The sequence below is a fragment of the Pimephales promelas genome, chromosome 4 (genome assembly GCF_988280905.1).
Source record: "Pimephales promelas chromosome 4, fPimPro1.hap1.1, whole genome shotgun sequence".
In the NCBI taxonomy this organism is placed as follows: domain Eukaryota; kingdom Metazoa; phylum Chordata; class Actinopteri; order Cypriniformes; family Leuciscidae; genus Pimephales; species Pimephales promelas.
Window position 1 is genome coordinate 48,723,824 of NC_142772.1, and position 24,375 is coordinate 48,748,198.

General features: G+C 34.7%; 1 protein-coding gene across 1 annotated transcript in view; it reads right to left on the minus strand.

Moving 5' to 3' along the window:
• Positions 1 to 24,375, minus strand: part of srrm3 (serine/arginine repetitive matrix 3) — a 74,368-nt gene that overhangs the window by 35,218 nt on the left and 14,775 nt on the right. The window contains exon 2 of the mRNA XM_039661539.2: positions 235 to 479. Coding sequence (XP_039517473.2) covers positions 235 to 467 — 233 coding nt within the window. The 5' untranslated portion in view covers positions 468 to 479. The remainder of the gene's footprint in view (positions 1 to 234; positions 480 to 24,375) is intronic.

Consider the following 24,375-nt stretch of genomic DNA (forward strand, 5'->3'; position numbering starts at 1 on the left):
TCATAATTGTGTTATAAAGTCATAATTGTGTGATAAAAAGTCATAATTGTGTGATTTAATCATAATTGTGTTATAAAGTCATAATTGTGTGATTTAAAGTCATAATTGTGTGATAAAGTCATAAAGTAATAATTGTGTGTTATGAAGTCATAATTGTGTGATATAAAGTCAGAATTGTCACGTAAAAACATTATTCATGACACACACACACACATGTATGATGCCCTCACTCACCCCTGCTCCTCCATCATTTCTTGCAGCTCCATGCATTTCAGCTCCACCCTCCTCTTCCTCTCGTGGTCCAGAATCTCCCGGTGAGCCTTCTTCACCAGGACGGGTTCAGGCACACCCTCCTCTTCCTCGGGCTCCTCGCTGGCTTTGGGTCGTGTGGCGGCGGGGGTCTCAGGCTGGAGCGGGACCCTGTTGGTGGCGTCCTCAGGGGAGGGAACCCTCGCCCCATCGTACATGGCCACGGCACTCTGACACAAACACACACACACAGTAGTTAGTAAAAAAAAAAATTTTTTTTCAAGGATTATTTTTTTCCCCCAATTTTTTTCAATTGTCAAATGCATATTTGTTAGGATGTGTTTTATTTGTTTGCATTTAAAAAAAAGTGTATGAGGATCATCTGCTAAAAATCAAATAAAGAATATTAAAACTCAAACACAGCGACAGTCAGACGAGCTCGGGGATTATCACACGTGGTAAAGGGAGATTATATTTCATATGTTTTTGAACGGTTGGACAGAATAACTCGCAAGTGTATTCTTTTTTTTAAAGAAATTAATACTTTTATTCAGCAAGGATGCATTAAATTGATCAATCGTGTTGCAAAATGTTTCTATTTCAAATAAATGTTTACTTTTGAACATTTTATTAATCAAAGAATCCTGAAAAATAAAATGCATCACGGTTTCCCAAAAAAACATGAACTGTTTTCAACATTGCTTGATTTGAGAACTTTATTTTGAACATGTAAATAATAAATAAAAATACAGATATTAATCAATGAAACAAGGAATATCAATTAAAAGAAACAAAACAAAAACAAACAAAAAAAACAAAAACAAAAACAACCCTCTATTTACATGTGCAAAAAGGAGTAGGAAGAAGTAAAACTTATGTACTCCTACCCCCCTATACCATATTTAAACAATTGCTAATAATCATATTGATTTCTGACACTAAAGACTGTTGTAATGATGATAAATTCAGCTTTGATCACAGGAATAAATTACACTTAACTATATATTCACATAGAAAACAGATGTTGTAAATTGTAAAAATATTTCACAATATTACAGTTTTTACTGTATTTTTGATCAAATAAATTCAGCCACGGTTCAAAGATATTTAAAAATCTGACCGGCCCCAAACATCTGAACAGTATTGTATAATCAATGCAAAAAGTGCCAGTAAATCAAGGAGGACACAAGCTGTTTCTACTAATCTCCGAACACTGCCGCGTTCATCCCTCACAGAAACTATAAACTAATAGGACGCCCCTTTTTATCTTCACTGTTCATGATGACACAAGATACACAAGCTTTCACACACTTGCACAGGACTCACACTGAAACTGCATGCACACATAAACCAAGAGTTGAACACACACTACGACTCAAAGGGACGTCATATTTCAGATGAGTCCATTGTCACATGAACATCCCGCCAGTCATGTCTTCCTGCTTTCTGAATATACAGCACATGGTTTGAGTGAATCACACTCTCGTCTGGAGGAGATCCCAGAACCTGAGCGACTAATGGTCTCGTACTTCACCGCAGACTCTCCCAGGATCCTTCACTGCTCGCTGCAGACGGGTTTCAATTCATCTGTGTGTCATAACAACACGAGAATCAGCCCAGCTTTTGATTATGTCTTTGATTATTTACAAATAAAAAGGGTCTGATTCTCACTATTAACTATCGCTCATTTATTTCGATAATCTTTTGATTATTTACAGTAGATACCAATATTTTTATATTAAAAACACGTGCACAATTTATGTAACAATCTGAAAATTAGGATGATCATTTCTATTTTACTAAAAAGCATGATAATTCACATCAACAGTCCATCAAAATTATGCAAATTCAAATCACTGTAAAAAATATTTTCAAGATTTGTTATCACAACATATTTTCTTTTGTCAAATCAACTTTATAATAATTTATTTAGTTGAGATAACTTATTATTTTGAGTTTCTGATTGTTAAATTAATCTCCTTCATTGTATTGACTCACTTTTTCTAGTTCAATCAACTTAAAATTTTAAGGCAACCCAGGTTACTTACTTTTTTAAGTTAAACCAACAATATTTTTTACAGTGTAGTAATCACAAAATTTTTTCTTTTGTCAAATCAACTTAAATAATTTATTTAGTTTAGATAACATCTAATTTTGAGTTTCTGATGTGTTAATTAATCTCCTTCATTGTATTAACTCACTTTTTCCAGTTCAATCAACTTAAAATTTTAAGGCAACCAGGTTACTTACTTTTTTAAGTTAAACCAACAATATTTTTTTACAGTGTACAAACATAAATATATTAATGCGGGTTATGCTATAAATTACAGGTGAAACTTGAAAAATTAGAATATCGTGCAAGTAAGTTTAAGGCGAAACTAATATATTATATAGACTCGTTACATGCAAAGTGAGATATTTCAAGCCTTTATTTGTTATAATTTTGATGATTATGGCTTACAGCTATGAAAACCCCAAATATTGTGAAAAGGTTTTCATATCTGTAAGCCATAATCATCAAAATTATAACAAATAAAGGCTTGAAATATCTCACTTTGCATGTATATATTAGTTTTACCTTTTAAGTTGAATTATTGAACTTACTTGCACCATATTCTCATTTTTCCAGTTTCACCTGCATGTGCAAACATGAATTACCAGGAAAAAGCTTTGAAAAGATTTGGTCTCTCAGAGCTGAAAAGATATATTTTTATTAAATAATACTGTATGCATACATGTTTTGATTCAGTTTTTTAATACATTTTTAAAGTACAGCCATTATTTAAACTTAAATCATATTAAACTGACTTAAAAATGTATAAAATGCTTATTTCGATGAGTTAAGCTAATGTAAAACATGACTTATGAATCATCTAAGTATAGTGTAATCTCACAGGCCTAAACGCTCTCGATTACAGATGCTTGTGGTTCTGCACGCCGTGGATTGTGGGTAAAGTCACGAGCGCCGTGGAGCTGAACAGGTGGAGGAACAGCAGGAGGCATCATCACTGAATTCATTACACACTCAATCTCTGCGACTTGAATGCTTATACGTCTCTGAATTCTTCCCTTTACACTCACTGTGTCTCATGACACGTGAAATTACACGATGAAGCTGCACACTGTGCTGATTTAGGCACTTCTCTCTTCCTAAATGATATTTAAGTGCCCATCATCTCAATAAAAAATAAGTTAAAAGGGAGCTTGAGATACAGTGGTTCGGAAATGCTATAAAGCATCTCTAAAATAAGCACTTTATTTAAAATAGCCACAAATAAAACGTCCATACAATCGGATTCCTCATCAAATTTCAGTGATATTGGTTAAGTTGTTGGGATATACAGTATTATGTGTGCTATTTATATTTTACTATATGCAAATGTTTGGCAAGTTCAGACACTTTACATATGCAAAGATGCTGCACTCATATTAATATGAATGGGAGAAGTGCAATATTTTAAGTATATTGGATTTTTCTCATAAAATATGGTGGAATAAGTCCCGCCTTCTGAATAAAAGAGCCAATCATTGATTGGTAAAGCACAGATGTTTTCTTACATAATGTAATTCTGACTAGATATACTCTCTCTCTCTCTCTATTATGATATTGTAAATGATGTCAGGAGTTTTATTGAGATATGGTGTATTAATGATGTTTTATGTACTATTTATGATGATGTGATGGTTCTGATTTTTTAATTATTATTATTATAATATCTGTGGGTTTGTACATGTTTTATTTTTAGAGTGAGTATATGAATGTATGATTTTTGAAATGTAAAAATTAAAGGATTTTTGAACCTCTCTCTCTCTTGTGTAATTACAAACTGCTGGATATGGTTTTGTGTCTACCTCATTGTAATTTGTGCTGACATCTTTTGCTCAGTTCAACAAAACAAAACAAAAAAAATGCTTATTCTGAGTAAAAGAAAATAGCAATTAAGTGCATAATGTAGCGAGTGTCGACATTACTGCCCGTAAAGCACAAGATACTGTGCAAGTCTCAGCGTTTTCCTGGAGAATTGCAGAGCGATTGAACTTTTACAGTTCGAGAACGCTTGGCCAACAAATCAAAACAATGTTGAGCATGAAATAGCATTTTCAATAGTATTACTAACTACTGTAGATTAATAATATATAGGCAGTGACACTTTACAATAAGGTTCATTAGTTAATGTATTAACTATACGTTTGTTACAGTATTTATGAATCTTTGTTAGTTCACGGTGCATTAACTAATGTTAACACAACCTTTGATTTTAATAATGTATTAGTAAATGTTGGGATTAATAACTAAAGCTGAAAAGTATTATTCATTCTTAGTTCATGTTAAATAGTTAACTAATATTAACTAATGAACCTTATTGTAAAGTTTTACCATAGGCTAACTAGAAAAGAAGAAATGCCTAATATACAGGTGAAACTCGAAAAAAATTGAATATCACGCAAAAGTTCGTTTATTTGAGTAATTCAACTTAAAAGGTGAAACTAATATAGACTCATTACATGCAAAGTGAGATATTTAAGACATAATTTGTTATGATTTTGATGATTATGGCTTACAGATATGAAAACCTTTTCATAAATAGAATTTAGGGTTTTCATAAAATCATCAAAATCATAACAAATTATCTCTTAAATATCTAACTTTGCATGTAATGAGTCTATATAATATATTAGTTTCACCTTTTAAGTTGAATTACTGAAATAAATGAACTTTTGCACCATATTCTCATTTTTCAAGTAATCTAAAATGACAAAATCAGCGTTTAATAGCCTAGAGATAAATAAACTGGATATTGCGGTCCAGTTGAACCGCCTACTAACATCCATATCTTTATCAGGGATTAAATGTCCCTCTAGTGAAAAGTTTGCATCAGATGTTCTGGTCAACCAAACTGTAAGGGTCAGTGTTGTGTTTATGCCTACAGTGTGTTTCCAGGCTAAATGACAAGATAGTCTAAAAATACTCGGCTTTATATAACATGCATGAGTAAGACTGATCCCAGTTTCCTTTAAAAACCTTTGCATTTATTCATTTAGCAGATCCTTATAATTTACTGGCCACTTGCTCATTAATGCATCTATTTAGCCAATCACACGGCAGCAACTCAATGCATTCAGGCAAGAAATGATGAAGAAAGATGATTTAAGTGACTTTGAACATGGGATGGTTGAGTTTTTTCCTGGGTTTTACAGAGAAAATATCCAGTGAACAGCTGCTCATCTGCTTCTCTGAATGCAAATTCACGAGTTCTCCTGCATGAAATGCCTCACTATAACTCTCTCATCAATGCTATCTTGCGTTATTCCTCAAGGTGTGTGTAACCTCGATCTGAACAGCCGATTTGTCACTGATTCTGCCTTTGCAACCCGAGGCTAGGACGATAACTAGCAACAATGAGCGCAAACGGTCCAGCCCAATGTGGATAAAACGGCTAAAAGTGGTGCATTTATTTCTGCAAACCCGAAGAGAGTGAGTTAGAATAGCTTGTGTTACTTCACAGCCTGTCAGTCTGGCCTGAAATAAACGTACAGTGAATAGACAGAGGAGTGGTGTTGTGTGCAGATGCTGTGCAGACACACACTCCCTTTCAGACAGATTTACCTCGAAATAACTCTTGCGTTCCCTCACTGGGAAATAATAATAATAATAGCACTCAGCATTAAACCAACATTAAAGAGATATTTCACCACGCGCCAAAAAAGAAAGACGCATATTAGATTTACTCCATCTAACACACTCTCAGAAAAAAAGGTACAAAAGCCGTCACTGGGGCTGTACCTTTTCAAAAGGTAAACTTTTGTCCATTTTAGGTGCTAATATGTACATTTTAGGTAGTAATATGTACATTTAAAGTACTAATACACTCTCAGAAAAAAAAGGTACAAGAGCTGCCACTGGAGCTGTACCTTTTCAAAAGTACCTAAAGGGTGCATAGCTTAATGGTACATATTAGCACCTAAAATGTACATATTAGCACCTAAAAGGTCCATATTAGCACATAAAATGTACATATTAGCACTTAAATGTCTATATTAGCACCTAAAATGTACATATTAGCACCTTAATATACATATTAGCACCTAAAATGGACAAAAGTTTTCCCTTTTGAAAAGGTACAGCCCCAGTGACGGCTTTTGTACCTTTTTTTCTGAGAGTGTATGTACATTTTAAGTGTTAATATGTACATTTTAGGTGCTACTATGTCCATTTCAGGAGCTAATATGTACATTTAGGCCCTAATATGTAAATTTTAGGTGTTAATATGTACGTTTTAAGTACTAATATGTACGTTTTAAGTAGGGGTGTCACGATTTCGATATTAAATCGAAATCGATCGAAATTAATTCAATGGTATCGAAATCGAAATAAAAAATGGTATCGTCGATACTGCCACGCCCCATGTCGCGTCCGTGATGGAAAGTTCGGATCGTTTTACTGACTCTATTGTTCAATCTCGTTCATCAAAATTAACTAAACTTTTTTTCTAGTCATTTCAGGGGCTTTAAATGTTATACTATTAAGTTATGTTACTTGTTTTTGTTATATTTTAAATTTGGCAATGGTGTAGTGTACATTGTGAACAAATTTATATTGCATAATGCATAAATGTGTAGTCTAAAAATTGCATAGCAATCTGCGCTTTACATTTTTTTTTTAAATCGAGAATCGAATCGAATCGTGACTTTAGAATCAATAACTTAATCGAATCGAGGATTTGGAGAATCGTGACACCCCTAGTTTTAAGTGTTAATATGTACATTTTATGTGCTAATATGTACATTTTAGGTGCTAATATGTACATTATAGGTCATAATGTGTACATTTTAGGTGCTGATATGTCCATTTCATGAGCTAATATGTACATTTTAGGTGCTAATATGTCCATTTTAGGTGGTAATATGTACATTATAGGTCCTAATATGTACATTTTAGGTGGTAATATGTACATTTTAGGTGCTAATATGTACATTTTAGGTGGTAATATGTCCATTTTAGGTGCTAATATGTACCACTAAGGTACCAATATGCAGCCTTTGGGTACAAAAGTGTACCTTTTGAAAAGGTACAGCCCCAGTGACAGCTTTTGTACCTTTTTTTCTGAGAGTGCAGAGAACACTGATCCAGAACTGACTAAAATGCCTCGACTCAAACTGATACTAAAACCAACGACATTATTATTAATTGTGTTTTTACAAACGGTTTAGAAGCTTCTTATCATAATCGTGAGCTTCAACTTCCAAGGCATTACATTTCTGACACACGCTCGAGGTGTTCAGCCAATCACAACACACTGGGTCTGCTGGCCAATCACACTGGGTCTGCTGGCCAATCACAACACACTGGGTCTGCTGGTTTCACCTGAGTGCTAACGACCCCTCGACAGGCCGTCTCCCCTGAGGACCGCAGAGATCTTCAAATCTTTGCTTCGTTTTCTCTTTGTCAGCGTATTTCCTCTCACTATGAAACATACACTCTTCCGGCATCATTTTAATTATCCGATATTAACTCCTGTTTCCCCCGGGCGAATGTCAGGAACAAAAACCATCCGTTTTAGAGATGATTTCATTAAGTATGACTGCACAATTTCACTCTGAAAAAAAATAGCTCTGCTCCAATATCCTGATGTGACAGACGCATATTTAAGCAGAACCTCATGTGAATGAATAATAATTCATTTAATAGAACTATATAATGGCATTCAAAAGAATGATGGTCACTGTGGAAGCTTTTTACCACCACAGAATAACATTTTAAAAGATAATTCTGACTTTATATCACACAATTCTGACTATATATCTCGCAATTCTGACTTTATATCACGCAATTCTGACTTCAAAATAACACACAATTCTGACTTTATATCACACAATTATAACTTTACATAACGCAAATCTGACTTTATAACACAATTCTGACTTTAGATCACACAATTATGACTTATATCACACAATTATGACTTATATCACACAATTATGACTTATATCACACAATTATGACTTTATCACGCAATTCTGACTTTATATCACACAATTATGACTTTATAACATGCAATTCTGACTATATAACACAATTATGACTTTATATAATGCAATTCTGACTTTATATCTCGCAATTCTGACTTTAAAACACAATTCTGACTTTATATCTCGCAATTATGACTTTAAAACACAATTCTGACTTTATATCACGCAATTATGACTTTATAACACGCAATTCTGACTTTATAACACACAATTCTGACTTTATATCAAGCAATTCTGACTTTATAACACACAATTTTGACTTTATATCACACATTTATGACTTTATAACATGCAATTCTGACTATATAACACAATTATGACTTTATATAATGCAATTCTGACTTTATATGACGCAATTCTGACTTTAAAACACAATTCTGACTTTATATCAAGCAATTATGACTTTATATCACACAATTCTGACTTTATATCTCGCAATTATGACTTTATATCACACAATTCTGACTTTATATCAAGCAATTCTGACTTTAAAACACAATTCTGCCTTTATATCACGCAATTATGACTTTATATCACACAATTATGACTTTATAACACGCAATTCTGACTTTAAAACACAATTCTGACTTTATACCACGCAATTATGACTTTATATCACACAATTATGACTTTATAACACACAATTCTGACTTTATATCAAGCAATTCTGACTTTATATCAAGCAATTCTGACTTTATAACACACAATTCTGACTATATCACGCAAATCTGACATTATATCACACAATTCTGTTTTTATATCACATAATTCGGACTTTATAACACAATTACGACTTTATATCATTGAATTCTGAGATAAAAAGACTGAATTGTGAGCTGTAAACACGCAATTGTGAGGAAAAAAAGAGTCAGAATTGTGTGATAAAAAGTCGCAATTACCTTTTTTATTTTTTATACTGAATTATTTAGATTATTTAAGCAGCACATCATACAATTAATTTGATTAAACATTTTACTTGCTTGACAGCCCTAATACATACATACATACAATACATATATATATATATATATATATATATTAATGTAATGTCTACATACTGTTTGTGCCTCAAAATGCAGTCTAAATAGGCAGCTCAGAAGCTTTGAAACACAGCTATTGTTCAGGCTGATGAAAAGATTGTGTAAATAATTAATGAAGATATAATATGCCCAGAAGAGCATCAAATTGATCTTTGAGAGACAACCCCCCAGATGATGAACATCTACACTGATCTTTGGCCCTCATGACGTTCAACTGTATAAGATCCTCAATTCTTCCAGTTCACTGAAACATCTCTCAATAGTTTCATCTCAGACTCAAGACTTCTGCCGTTTACTCTGAAGAGCGTGAAGAAATTACTCGGGCGAAACCGAATCAGGTTGATTTCAGTGGTGTGGCCTTTAAAGACGGGTCGATGTGACAGAATGAAGCAGATAAAAGAGTTGAGATTCCCCGAGGGCAAGTGTCCTCCTCCTCCGAATGATTTAAGCTTTATTGCTTCTCACAGAGAGAGACCACATAGTGAACGAGATGCCATTTTGTCATTTTCTTTTCAGGGCTCTCTTTACAAGGACACCCGATTCTAGAAGTTTTTCATTCACAGAAGCTGAAATAACCTTCTGTGTCATTATGTGAGGATGGAAGAAAGATGTTCTTTAAGCAGAATAATCCTCAGTCCCATTCTCCACAGTCCATGTGTTATTGAGGAAGGAATCGTTCACTTTTTCCTTCCAGGACTGTTTTATTCTACGGCTCAGAGGACACAAACATTGGGTGTCAGCGTCGCCTCATGCATTTAAAAGACCAAAAAGTACTTCAAACACTGCGAACGAATCATAAACTTCAGAAGAAATTTGCCTCTAGATCGTATATCTTATCAGGTTCATCATGAAATCAGAGCTGTGCACATGTGATCAACTGAGGATGTAACAAACAAATATTTATTAACAACAATAATAATATTAATAATAATAAAAATGAATACTTATTATTAATTTCATATTATAAGTATTGCATATTACAACTATGCATGGCAGCTAAGGACACAATTCAACACTCTTAGAAGAAAAGGTTCTATATAGAACCTTAAAAGGTTCTATCAGTGCTACGTATTTGGAACCCCTAAAAGGTTCTATACACTCTTAAAAAAAAGGGTTCCTCTGGGTTCTATATAGAACCCTGAGGTTCCGTACTTGGCCAATAGAACCTTTTACCAAAAAAAAAAAAAAGGTTCTATATAGAACCATTTTGGAGTTCCATATATGAAGCGGGGGATGGAACCATTTCAGGTTCTAAATAGAACCATTTCTTCTAAGAGTGAATATTATTATTATTATTATTATTTTCATTTTATAATTGAAAACATAAAAAAATGAACCAACAAAAGACATTACTATTGCAATAATACAATTTTATTTTCAAATAAAAAATATGTAATAATAATAATAATTCAATGTGACTATACAATACTAATATTAAAAATAATAGTTTTTTATTTTATTATTCAAATTATAAAAATACATACATTATTATTGGAATAATACTATTGTACTGTCAATTAAAAACATATTTAATAATAATAATTAAAAGAAAAGAAAAAACAATACAAATATTATTAATTAAATTATTATTATTTTGCAGAAAAAAAGTAAATTATTAATAATATTCATGGATGCTTACAAACATTAAACTTAAATTCATACTTCAAGTCGGAAAATACGGAAATCTATATAAATATGGAGAAATCATATCCCTGATGCCATATACAAAGTTATAATGCTTATTTGATCATCATTTGATGCATATCTAGAAAATACGCAAACATCCCTCTGAAATAAATCAGCATTGATCAACGCCTGTAGAATCCGGTGCTTTCTAAAATAAAATCTAGATTTAGATTGAGAGATGGTGTATATTCTGCAAACTGAAAACACTGAGCGGTTAAGCCGCACTGCGGGGTGTGTGTGTGTGAATAGGACGCAGCGTTTAGGAATTTACCCATGCGTCTTAAATAACTGGATGTGCACAGTTTCTAAAGCTGTGTGTAACCTTCCTGAAAAGAGCATCATATACTGCCTCAGAGCCCAACGGTCACACACACACACACACACACACACCTACACACAGTTAAAGGGCGTCCTATTGATATGACTTTCTGTGAATTTTCTGTGTGTGTGTGTGTTTTCTGAGATAGCAGTGTAATTGTTTGGGCTTCAGGTCCAGAGAGTCTGAGCTCTGCAAACAAACATTCATCATATCGCCCACACCCCGACCACAACACACTGACCTAGCACATCAATTCTGCCTGCTGAAACACACACACACACCTTCCCAGGCTATATCAGCTGGTCTTCTATAAACTCTGCACTAGATGAAGGATTCAAGAGTGACAGAAACAAATCCACAACAGTGGAACAGCAGTCAGACAGTGAAATAGTGTCCACACAGAGATATGCTGAGTATGAAGCGGACGATACGATGGAACTTAGCTGAAGGATAACCAGAGTCTTTGTTTACAGATGCGGATGGAGAGTCACTGGGAACCGGACACTAGGGTGACCAGACGTCCCAAAAAAAAACTCGAGACAGTCCCGAAGCCATTGTCCTGAATCCCCAAACCAGCCTTAATAGGTGGTTTGCAGTCACGTGACTGTGTTGACGCGCGGAACGCAGATGGAGGGCAAGGAGTGAAGAGCGCAATGGACGAGATGGAGGAAAATCCGTACTCTACTACTTTGACGCTATTACAAGAGAAATATATAAGCAGAAAATCGAAACATATGTTGGACGTGATCCTTACGTTATGAAGAGGACCGATGTTCAACTGAATTGAGAGATTTGCCTGCCATCAGCAACTAACTCGTCTTACAGACATACTTCGACTTTACAAAGTTCGGAAACTGGTACGTTACACAAACAGCCACATAAGTGTATTTAAAGGTGGAATACCTAAGGTTTTTGCATTAAAATATCCCAAAATCACAAGGCCAGTGTTATACATTTAGTAAAGATGATAACTCACAATATTTCATATGTTTCAAACAATATTTAAATCGCGAGAAAATTGAGATTTTAACCAAGGAAACGGGGCGTGTGAGCAGGGGTGAGCTGGGAGTCGCCAGTCAATCGCATCATATCCGCTTACCTCGGTTTCCGCTCGTACTACGTGTAGTCCTGGACAAATGCGGTAGTTGTGCGTTAGCGTCTATCAAACGACAGCTTGTTTCGCGCATTTGTTATGGAATGGAGCACAATTGTTCTTTTCATTTAGTCTGGGAATGTGATTAAATATGTTAAATATGTATGATTATGTCAATAAAACAAACAAAACAAAAACAGCATCGCACACCGGACGCGCACTTTCTCATCAGTGCATGGCCAGCAATATTGTTATGTTTAATGACAGAAAATGAAGATAACGTCTGTTCTATGTTATTGTACTGTACAATTAAATACAATCGTTGCTGAGTCTGCATTCTGAAAACTTTACCTCAGATCATCCGTTCACGAATCTCACCTGAAAAATCTAATAATAACATCAGCAATTGTCATTCAAGCAGCTAATTTCTGTAAATGACTGCAAAACTAAAGGCATATTGCAGCATACGGCAAAGTCAGGATCCATTAGCAACGGTTTGAGACAAAAATAATAAAAATTTTGAATAAAACTGTGTAAATGGCGCTCTGTGGCGCAGCAGGATTTTGAACACGGTCCTGATTGAGGCGTTGCTGGGCGCCGCGGACAGACGCCGAATGGCGCCGCCGGTATGTGTACACTTATTTATAGATAATAATGTGTTCGAATAATTATGTGGTGTGGTGCAGCTTCTCGTCCGGTGTGCGTTAATTTTGTGAAACTGTAGCTGTGGTTGAATACTTACACGACATGAAATGATGTGTCAAATGTACATTAAATTGATTTTTTATTTTTATAAAGTTACCAAGGAGGACCAGCCACGTCAAATCCTTGCAAGAGACCTGCCCCTTCAAACCCTCTCCACCATAGCTTCGTCCAGTGACTCGTACAGTAACATCTGTGATAACTAATTTACTTTTAAACCTGACTTTTCTTGCGCGGTTATTTCAGTTTAATGAAAAACAAGCATGTCATTAAACGCAACGTTTATAGAAATCGAACTTTACCTCATCCATGACAACTAATTTTCGATTCCCGTCTGACTGAAGTTGAAAACAACAGTTCCCATCATTCCGCGTTCCTCCACGTCATCAAGCAAAGCCATTGTTGTTGTTTTGAATGTAGCGCCCTCTAGCGGCATCTAAATCTTAGGCATTGCAGCTTTAAACAACTGAATAATGTAATTATAAGCCACATAAATAACGTATTAACTCATATTTGACGAAGTGATCACTGCGCACACACAGGCATTTTCCCATTCGGTTCCTCCCGACCGCAGACGTAGGTTTGAAAGGCATTTTTCCCGGTGTTTTTCTGTCAATTTCTTGTATTTTCCCCCCTTATGAACAACAACTTTGGGCACACGATATAAAAACCTCGGGTTTTGATAGATTTGAGCAACTGTAAACGACACAAAACATAGGCATTTTGAGTGTGTTATAGTGCTTCCTAAATATAGAAAATCACTTCCTGTCCTCCATCTGCGTTTCGCGCCATGGCAACGCAGTGGCGTGACGTCACGTAAAAAAAAACAAGATATTGTCCCGAAAATTATACTAAAGCAAAATCTTGAAATAAAACATTAAACATTGTCCGTGGAAGTTGAGAGCCGCAGCCGCGAGGACAGAGAATGTGCAGCCAGTCTGAACTTTGGTTTTGTACGTACGCGTGTCAATTTCGCTTTTGACACGCAAATGGATTTAAAGTGTTAGTTCACCCAAAAATGAAAGACCTTCATTCATCTTCAGAACACAAATGAAGATATTTTTTGATTAAATCTGAGAGGTGGATCCAAGGCCGTAACCAGGGTCTGAAAATTAGTGAAGTCCTGGGTGTTGTGTAAAGAATTGTGCTATAATAATGGTTAGGCTATTGGACCCACATGGACATGAAGCAGCATCCCTTTTTTAAAGGACTTTGCCATATATATATATATATATATATATATATATAATTTTTTTTTAATTATGTGTGGGGCAGTCTCTCAAGGGGGGTCCGGGGATTTTTTTTTTTTTTAAATAAACCATTAAATGGCACTTTCTTGAGAGTTTCGTGCAAAGAAATATAGAATAAAAGTAGGTCTAGCAAAGTCTTATATTTCTGTAATTCACACAGATCAAACACAAATATAGTGGCTGAATAGAGAAACACTGCTTTAATTATTGTAGTGAAACACTAAAATAACACAATAACACATAAACAAACCTATTTATGATGACTTTGTGAAACAGCATGAGCCGTCTTCCAGCTGACCAATAAGGTTATTTGGCAAATTTCATTCTGTAACATACAGATCTGTATTATGCTATTGTTTTTAATAGTGTTATAGCCTACATTTCTTACAGATAATGGTAGCTTTATGCAATTGCACTTTGACTATAAAGCTTTTTTATTCATTTTTTTTTTATTTTTTTTAACGCCGACAGCAATGTTGCCAGATATTGCTACTAAAATAAGCAAAACATAATAATTATAATAATAATAATCCGAAATTAGTTCAAAGCTTGTGTTTTGGAAATAAGATGAATATATCACTAACCCTAACATGCAACTTTCCACTTTAATAACTTCCTAAAGTGTCACATTAAATCAGAAAAACAGGTCCAGGAGATTACTGCACCTTTCCATTAGGTGGATCTGGCAACACGGAGGCTGCACTCGCGAGGCCCGGTTCACCCAGAACACTCATATGAGGTGGTTTAAACACGGCTAATTACACTGAAAAAAATAATATGCTTTATCTAATCAATAAAATTGTGGCAACATATTTACAAGCAATATTATTGATTAAATTGTACAAATTAGAATTAATTAGAATGTTAATATTATTAACTATTACTCAATTCTAATTTGTTCAATTTAATAAATAATATTGCTTGTAATCTGTTGCCACAATTTTATTGATTAGATAAAGCATACTCATTTTTACAGTGTAATCATTCAGAGAGCATGACATTTTATTTTTGAATGTAAAAAAATGACCGAGGTCCGGACCTTGGTGACCTCATAGCTGGCTACGGCCCTGGGTGGATCACTGCTAGGCTGCCTGAGGGATTGAAACTTGACGGCCCAGAAAGTCATTAAAGAAAATGTTTAAATATTCCATGTGACGACAGTGGCTCAAGTATAAGTTTATCAAGCCATGACTACGAATAACGCCTTTATTCAACTATTCCTTTTCTTCCTTGTGGGCCTGAGACTGCTTGTTTGCAGTGCAATCTGGCTGCTTGAATAAGTACAGTGTTTTTTTTGTTTTGTTTTTTACTCAAGAAACACCATATATTTATAAAGGCTAATTATCTACATAAAGTCTAGACATATTAAGTATTTCTCAGAGCAAATGCATAAAGTGACTGATTTCTATGGAATATGAGGGTTGAGGCTTTGGTTCTCACTTTAACATAATCAGTGTTGGGTGTAACTAATTACTAAGTAATTAGTTACTGTAATTTAATTACATTTCCCTTGAAAATGTAAAGTAAGGGATTACTCTTCATTTTATCTGTAATTTAATTACAGTTACTTCTGATGTAATTGAGATAAATACTGTGTATAGATCAATCCGATCTCACAGCGATTCGTATGCGTTTTATGAGGTGTCTAAATCGTACGACCGCACTCGTATGAATTATTGTAAAATATGTATGAAAAAAGTGTGAAATGTCATGAGATCAGACATAAAACAATAGTGGGTTTAACATCAAAATGTGTTGTCTGATGCTAAAAAGTATGTTTTTATAATGTAACCTTCTCCACCTTGGTCAGTTTAAGGATAATTCATGCAATTTTATAGTATTTATTTGAAAGAATTAAAACTGATTCATGTCTATCCTTGTATTATTCAGCTGGTTGAGATTGATATGGGATTTTGAAAGTAATTAGTACTTAAAAGTAATTAAATACTTTTTAGAGAGAGTAATTAGTACAGTAATCTAATTACACTGTTGAAGAGGTGAATAATAACTAGTAATTAATTATTTTTTTAGAGTAACTTACCCAACACTGAACATAATGAGTCCAAACACACTCATTCTCACAGGCTAGAGATCTAGTCTCACACACACACACACACACACACACACAGATCTGGGTCACATCGTCCATTAGCATTCTTTGAAGTACAAAGTTTGGGAGCGAAAGAGAGTCAGAGGATGAATAAATGCAAAAAGGAAGAGAGTCTTTTGATTCCATCCATGTTTTTTGACATGCATCTTCATTAGAGACAGACTCAAACACACCATTGCACTGGAAGTGTCTGCACGCGAGAGGCACTTCACAGCTCCATTAGTGCGAGCCTGGCGTATGAAACGGTGTTGTGTTAAACAGACTGTTTAGAAAAACAGACTTCATATCAAGCCTCAAAACGCCGTCATCTTTCCCGGGTCGCAATGGAAATGGCGGTCGTGTGCTGATAATTAAAAATGACGCTTGATTGATTCCACGTTCAGGGTCATGAAATCAACAAATCATAAAACGCAAGCGGTGCTGGATCCGTTTTCAACCTTAAAACTCAAACGTGTAAAGTCAAGTGGTACAAAACAGCTATAAACACACAAATCTCAGAAGGGTTAGACGGATGAAGAGAGAGAAGGTGGAGGCGGAAATCAATGAGCAAGAAGAAAGCAGTGGCGGAGAAGAAGCAATCTGAAAGAAAACAGAGGAAACGAGTCGTTTTTTTCTGCTTCTACTCTCACAGCTGTATATTACTGGATTTATGATGGAATATGAACTATTTTATGTATATAGGGCTGGGTATTGACACAAATTTCACAATTCGATTCACAAGCTTGCAATTCGATTCGATTTCGATTCCAATTCGATTCAATATTGATTACCTTGGATATCAGTTACAATAAATGGCAAATTTTCTCAAGGAAATCAAATCTCTTAACTAATGCTGTAAACTATGGGAGTCTAGTTGGGCTTCATTAGCCTATATGAAGGTAATAATGAACTGTTTTGTAGCTATACAAACACTTAAATTACACTTTTATTTATTTTTATAATAATAAGATTATATGAAATATAAACATTTAAATGGTGGCTGTCATAAAAAACTTGCCAGATTTATTCAAATATGCATTAATTATTGAAAAACATTAAGATTATAATGCATATGTAATATGGTGTGTATATATTTAGCAAAATGCTCCTCTCTAGAGTTATTATTTCTAGCTGACTAACGAGTTTATGTGGGTTTTCTGAGGTAAATATGACGATACATTGATTACAAGCTGTTTAACTGACGTCTTTCCACGGTTGAAACACTGATTGAGCGAATCAATGTGACATGATCCGGATTTGGATAAGTTGTCCTCTATCTTTAACACACTTTCAGATGCTCATTCATGTTTATTTGGCGCTGTGACTGGTATTATTAAGCCGGAAGAGAGATCAGCGCTGCTGCTTCTCCAGAGCGATCTCACGCCACAGCGATAAAACGCTATTTATGTTTTTGAATTTCTAAAGAAAATGGACGTAATTTGAAAATTGAGCCTTTGTTTCATATCAATAGTCAGTCCCTCCAGGATTTCACGATTTTTTTTTGTGATTTTTGCAATCAAAATGACTGATTTTGTGGTGGTAATTTCCAAAAATTTGTGAAAAAATTTGCGATTTATATATAACATTTATCATTATAGTATTTTTTTTTACCATTATAGAGTTTTTTTGTGATTGTTGCGGGCAAAAATTGATTGATTATGCGGCCCGTTTTCTTTAAAAATGCGATGGAATATGCGGGATATTTATGCAATGAAATTGCAGGAATTTGCAAAAATTGCAGTTTGATGAAAAAGAGAAAAAAAGTGATTCCCCCAACATCCTGTTCTCACTAGGCTAATGTAAGAGTCATTTCTTATTACGTCCTTTGATAAGCAAGCATACTACATCATAGAAAGTGCTGGGAATATTTAATTTCTCATCTTGTTTTATTTCAGACTGTAACGAGTGTAAATAAGGTGTGGCCCCTTTAAGAGCTCTCTGCAGTGTCTCAAACACCCCATGTGTGCGGGTAATTTCTGTTTGATGCTACTTCTTTTATCTTATGATGTTTATTAAGTAACAATGTGACGGTAGAACGTGTGACAGACAGTTATACGAGTTCGATTTGTGAGATGTCAATCGCCTCCGTGAGTCTGTCTGGCGTCGCGTAATTGGGTCACTTCATAACGTTCCCATGGAAACAGGGGGAAATGGCTGCTCTTGTGTGAAGCAAACGCAACATTTTTCAACTTTCTGCTAAGATACATGTGAATTTTTTTGCAACGAAAATGCGAGGATTATGAAATTATGCAAACCCCGCATATTTTGCACGGAAATCGGCAATTTATGCGGCGAAAGTGCGCCGTATTTGAAAAAATGCGGCCCCCGCATAAATATGCGGACTTTGGCTGATTTTGCATTGAATTCAGCGATCTGGACAGAATCGCGTTTTTTAAGGACAAAAATGTATTGTAATTTTTTGGATGCGCGCAGCCGCGATACAATGATCCATTCATTCAAATGAAACAGGATGACTAATCGATTCTTGAGATTTAACAATCGATATCGGTTCGTAAACATGAGAATCGATTAATATCGAGAAATCGATATTTATTGTGTGGGTGAGAGGTGTGAGAGAATGAGAGAATAATACGCTTCAAGACACACCATGTGTAAGTTCATAAGTCGACAGCATTGCTGAGTATTTTCTACTTAAAACAAAAGACAGTCTCAAAAACACGGTTTGAAATCACTGGTGTCACATATAAGTGACCAATCCCGTCACTTGTGGGCGGGGCTGTTCTCTATGATGTTCAAAGTGTTTCTAAGGATGTTGATTGTCTGACTCTGAAATGGTGAACGGGAACATGGTTTGTGTAACATTAGCACAGTCAAGCCAAAGGCTAATCAAATCAGTTACAGTTATGTGTCCGACGCATTACCAAACGCATTAGCATTCTTCTGACATATGACTTGTAGATTCACTCTTCGTCTTCTGAATCAGTTTCTGCTTCAAACATATATGGCTGGATTAAAACGATATTTCCACTTGTCATTGTGAAGCGTTTACTACAGTAAAGTTGAGCGAGTGGATCAGGTAATCTGAGCTGGAGTGAGTGAGTGGAGGCGAGGGCTAATTTGCATATTCATGAATATTCAGCGTATGGTAAATGAAACAAGGGTGTAGACTTACTCCTTATTTTCACAGGATTTTTAAATAGTCATTTTATCAAAGATGAGTTTTAAAGGGATAAAAATATTGACTGCAGGGGGACTTTAAAAGATTTCAAAATTCATACATTTCCCATCATTCTCTGTGGCACAGAGACAAAATATATAGATAAAGCATCAACTGCACAGAATGTGAATGCTTTGCTTTTTATTTTGGTTTGAAGTTGAAGCACTAAAATGAAACTCAACTCACAATAAATAGACAAGAACTCAAATTAAAATTAAATTACAATCTAATTGAAAATATTAAGACGGTCATGATATGAGAAATAAAATGACATATTAGAGGTCAAACTTTCTTTGTTAGTCCAAAAATAGCTTTTATTGAAACCAAGCTCAGAAAATGATTTTTCACATTATTCCTTTATAGCTTGACGAAAGAAGATCGACGCCTACTTCTACATCATTGCCTCTTTAGCCCCGCCCACTGACTCATAATAATGTTTCACATTTCTGTAACGTCTTTGCTTCAACACTAATACAATGCAATAAAATACAATACTACCTCACAAATACATTAGGATAGCTGATTAATTACCAAGCTGGAGTATCCTCAGTATTTGAGGTCTTCTGATTCGGGATCAGTGATACGAGACGACAGGACAGCAGAAATGGGGCAAGAGCGAGACAAATACAGTTCAGTCAGACTCACTGGGACGGTGCAAAGACGAAAATAATGTACACCAGCAACAATGTGCTCATTTAGAGTCTCCTCTGATGAAACATTCATGAATTCACATGTTCACATCATTGGAATAAGTGAGGAGGAACATTATAATCAGGTTTGGCAGTGTGAGAGCTCATGCATGACGCTCACCTGTGATTGGTCGGATTATGAGCTCATGCATGACGCTAGGCTGTGATTGGCTGGATTATATGCACATTCTCTTTAGATCTCGATTTAGAACAGAAACCCAGTCATTATCTTCATCAGCACTTCACACACTCCTTTTCACATCAGGAGCGAAGATAATTAGTGCTGTTTGCCAAGTCAACCATCACTAGTACTATTGCTCATATTGAGTGTTCACGAGCCCATTAATGGAAAATGAACTTGGTTTGCAGTCCTCGAAGGAGGCTTGATCTCAACCCTACTACAACGGCTCTATGTAGAGGAGAGGAAGAGGTGCTGCTTATATACACTCATGATGATGATTGACAGGACTGAATGATTAGGCTCCGCCCACACCGACAACACCAGGTGTCAAATAAATATATGATTAAAAATGATTGTTGCAGCTTATTCTCTAAAATTTTACCTGGTTGACAATAAAACAAGCAAAAAAAAAAAATAATAATAATACTATTTTCTCTTAACTACCTAGAACAGTAAAAACAGTAATATTGGAAATAAAATAACAGTGAATAATATTGAAAAGTGTAATTTATTCCTGTAATAAATAAAAGTTTGTGTTTACATAATATATGTGTGCGTAGTGTGTATAATTATTTTACACACACATGCTTGTATATATTTAAGAAATATTTTCATGTATATACTGTGTATAAATGTATATATAATTTATATTATTTATAAATATTTTAAATATAAATAATATTTTTTATTAAATATACATGCATTTGTGTTTATATATATATATATATATATATATATATATATGTACGAAATAATTATACACAGTGCACCCCACATATATTATGTAAACACAAACTTTTATTTTGGAGATTTTAAGGAGGAACTTTTAACCATAAATATTTTAAATATAAATAATATTTTTTTATTAAATATACATGCATTTTGTCACGGATACACCAACACCAGTTTGTGTTTATTTATATATATATATATATATATATATATACGAAATAATTATACACAGTGCACCCCACATATATTATGTAAACACAAACTTTTATTTTGGAACTTTTAAGGAGGAACTTTTAACTTTTTTGGAACTTTTAACTTTTAAAACTTTAAAACTTTTAAGTTGGGCCACTGAAGGGGTTAATAACTTTTAAGACAACATACTGACACCCTTCACTTTTGAACAGAACTGTAGCTTTACATTCATTCAATCATACTCAAAATGTAGATTTTTTTACTATAAAAAAATATCCAACAGACGTAAAAATCTTTCTTTTTCTCTATATAAAGAAAAGTGATTTGCAGCAAAACCTTTCAAGACAATCTACATTTACAACTCCATACTGATATAGGAGAACAATATTGCAGCGCGCTCTACGTCCACAGACATGAGTTGAAATACATGCGTAATCGAGTTTTTTAAGTCCAGGATTTGATTACACGGAGGTGTCGATGTCATATAGTGCAGACGCCCATGTGTGTGTATCCACGGCAACAGCAGGATTCGTTTTTAGCGTGTCTGACAGCGAGTTCAAGGACAGCAGCGCAGAACCAGGCCGAGTATCTGGCAAAAGCCCAACATGATGGTGTTGTTGAAACACACAGATTATAAATCTTTTCTTTGTGGTAAAACAATGAATTGCATGCGGTCATGCTTTTCACACTTTTCACCCACAATTTGAGGGGACAGCCGTTATCAAGTTCACTCATTAAATCCCATAATGCAAGGCGAGACACTCACACTGCAGGTGAAAAGGATAAAAAAAATTTAACTTACAGATGTCACCATGTAACTTTACCAGTTGATTACTCGCATTAATAGGAGAAAAAAATGTATTGCAAGTTTTCTGTAATTTTATGTTTAAACATATATAATTAAATATGCGCTAATTTGCATTTATTTTGAAGTGACGAATCTGACCATTGAAAAAAACAAGGTTCAAAATGATGTTTGCATTTTGTCGATATATTGAATGAAAAGACATTTTCAGAGGGGATTATGAATATCTCGTTTTGTTACCCTGTAAATCAGAAAATACTGCCAATAGCCTTAAAAAATAGATTTCCGCCCTATTTTTAGGCATAAAATGTCATATAAATCAGGCCAAGAATGATATATCAACAAATCCCTCAGAACAAACCTTCACAATATAGTTAGGAATACGGCTGTAAAGTTTGGTCCTACAGAAGTGGAAAATCGTCACTAGAAGTGTAAGAAAAAACTCATTTTGAGAAAAAGGCCTTTAAAGATTTTTATGGGATTTTACTTTCATGATTGGTTGCTGATAAACAGGAAATGACCATATTTGGATCCGACAGCATTGAAGAGGAGAGAGAGAGAGCTTTCTAACGGCGTGTGTGATGACAGGGTGCGGATCGCGATCATGGAGTAGCGGGATGGTTTACAATGTCAACTTTTGAGGAAATTAGGCGAAATTACACACGCAAACAGACAAAGTGTATTAAAATAAAGACCTAAATGTGTATTTTGGACTTTTTTTCAGCACAAGTCTGAAAGACGACATGTTTTAGCAATACGAAAATGTTTTTGCCTGCCGTGTCTCGCCTTAGCAGCTAGAGAATACCCATAATGCACTGCAAGGGTCATGCCAAATGTATTCTCGCGTCTCGCCAGAAGATGGCGCCCACAGCTGAATCCAATGTGGCTAAAGTGTAATATCATACATGTATAAATTCATTTTTAATTGATTATTATATTGGTTTAAATGCTAGTTTCTAGGTAAAATGTAACGTGTAGACTATTAGCCATCCAAAACGCTCGACGCAGATAATCTCGACGAAATAGTCTTTAATCAGCAACTAGAATACTGAGGAGAACTACACACATAACCAAAGGACACTGACAAAGAACTTGGGCTATATATACACAGAAGCAACTGAGACACGTGTAATTAATCAGAAACCAAGGAAATTAACAAGGCGATAAACTAGGCTAAAGGGAAAGTACGTTTCCATGACAACAATGTACTAAAAATGGAAAAAAAAATGTCCTTTCACTTTGTATTTTTCACGTATAGACGACAACGTTGTCAAAACAATCCAGTTCACACGGGTCCACAAATAAGACTAAAAACGATGTATCATGCCAGGCCAGTAGATGGCGATGTTACGAAGAATGTGCATATATGTGCATGACGTCTTGGTTTTTACAAATTCATGTTTTTGTAGTTTACATTGAGATGATAATGGTATAACTCGCACTTTGAAACGCATTTTCAAAAGTTTGAGTTTTCAGGTTTTCTGTTTTTAGTCGAATACAGTGTTGTGATGTGAACATAAACAAAAACCCAATGAAAGCCAATGAAAATGACATTTTAAAGCACATAAAATGGCAATCAGGGACTTGTTTTTGATACTTTGAAGTATTTTGACCTATATTTGAATCCAAACTCCAAACAGTTCTTCAAATAAATGAATTCAATAGAAGCTCACAAGAATGCAACCAGGATTACTGAACCTCTCCTACATGCAAAGACATTAAATAAAGGTATTCAATTCGAGCGGGACGGAGTGAATATGTGATGGATCCATTAGAGTTACTTCCTTTTCCTATAATGGAAATTTCTCCTGACAAAGAAGGTGATGGACTGAACAAAGCAAAGATGAGCTTCATTGGATCAATGCATAAATAAAGGTTTCTACCATGTGAAGAACCCTAAATAGTGTGCAAAATTCACAATTTTCTCTTCTCTACACTGAAAAGTTGGTGTAGAAATAATTTCTGAATTTTCACTAGTAAATTGCACAAAGAAATGGCAAGTTACATTGAATTAAATGTGAAATTAAAAGTTTAAATGATGAGTTTTTTTGGGTGAATCTCGATTAAATCGAAACATTTACATTCAGATCATGTTGATGACTATGTGCCAACTTATGGCGCTGTTTTCTCAATCCCACT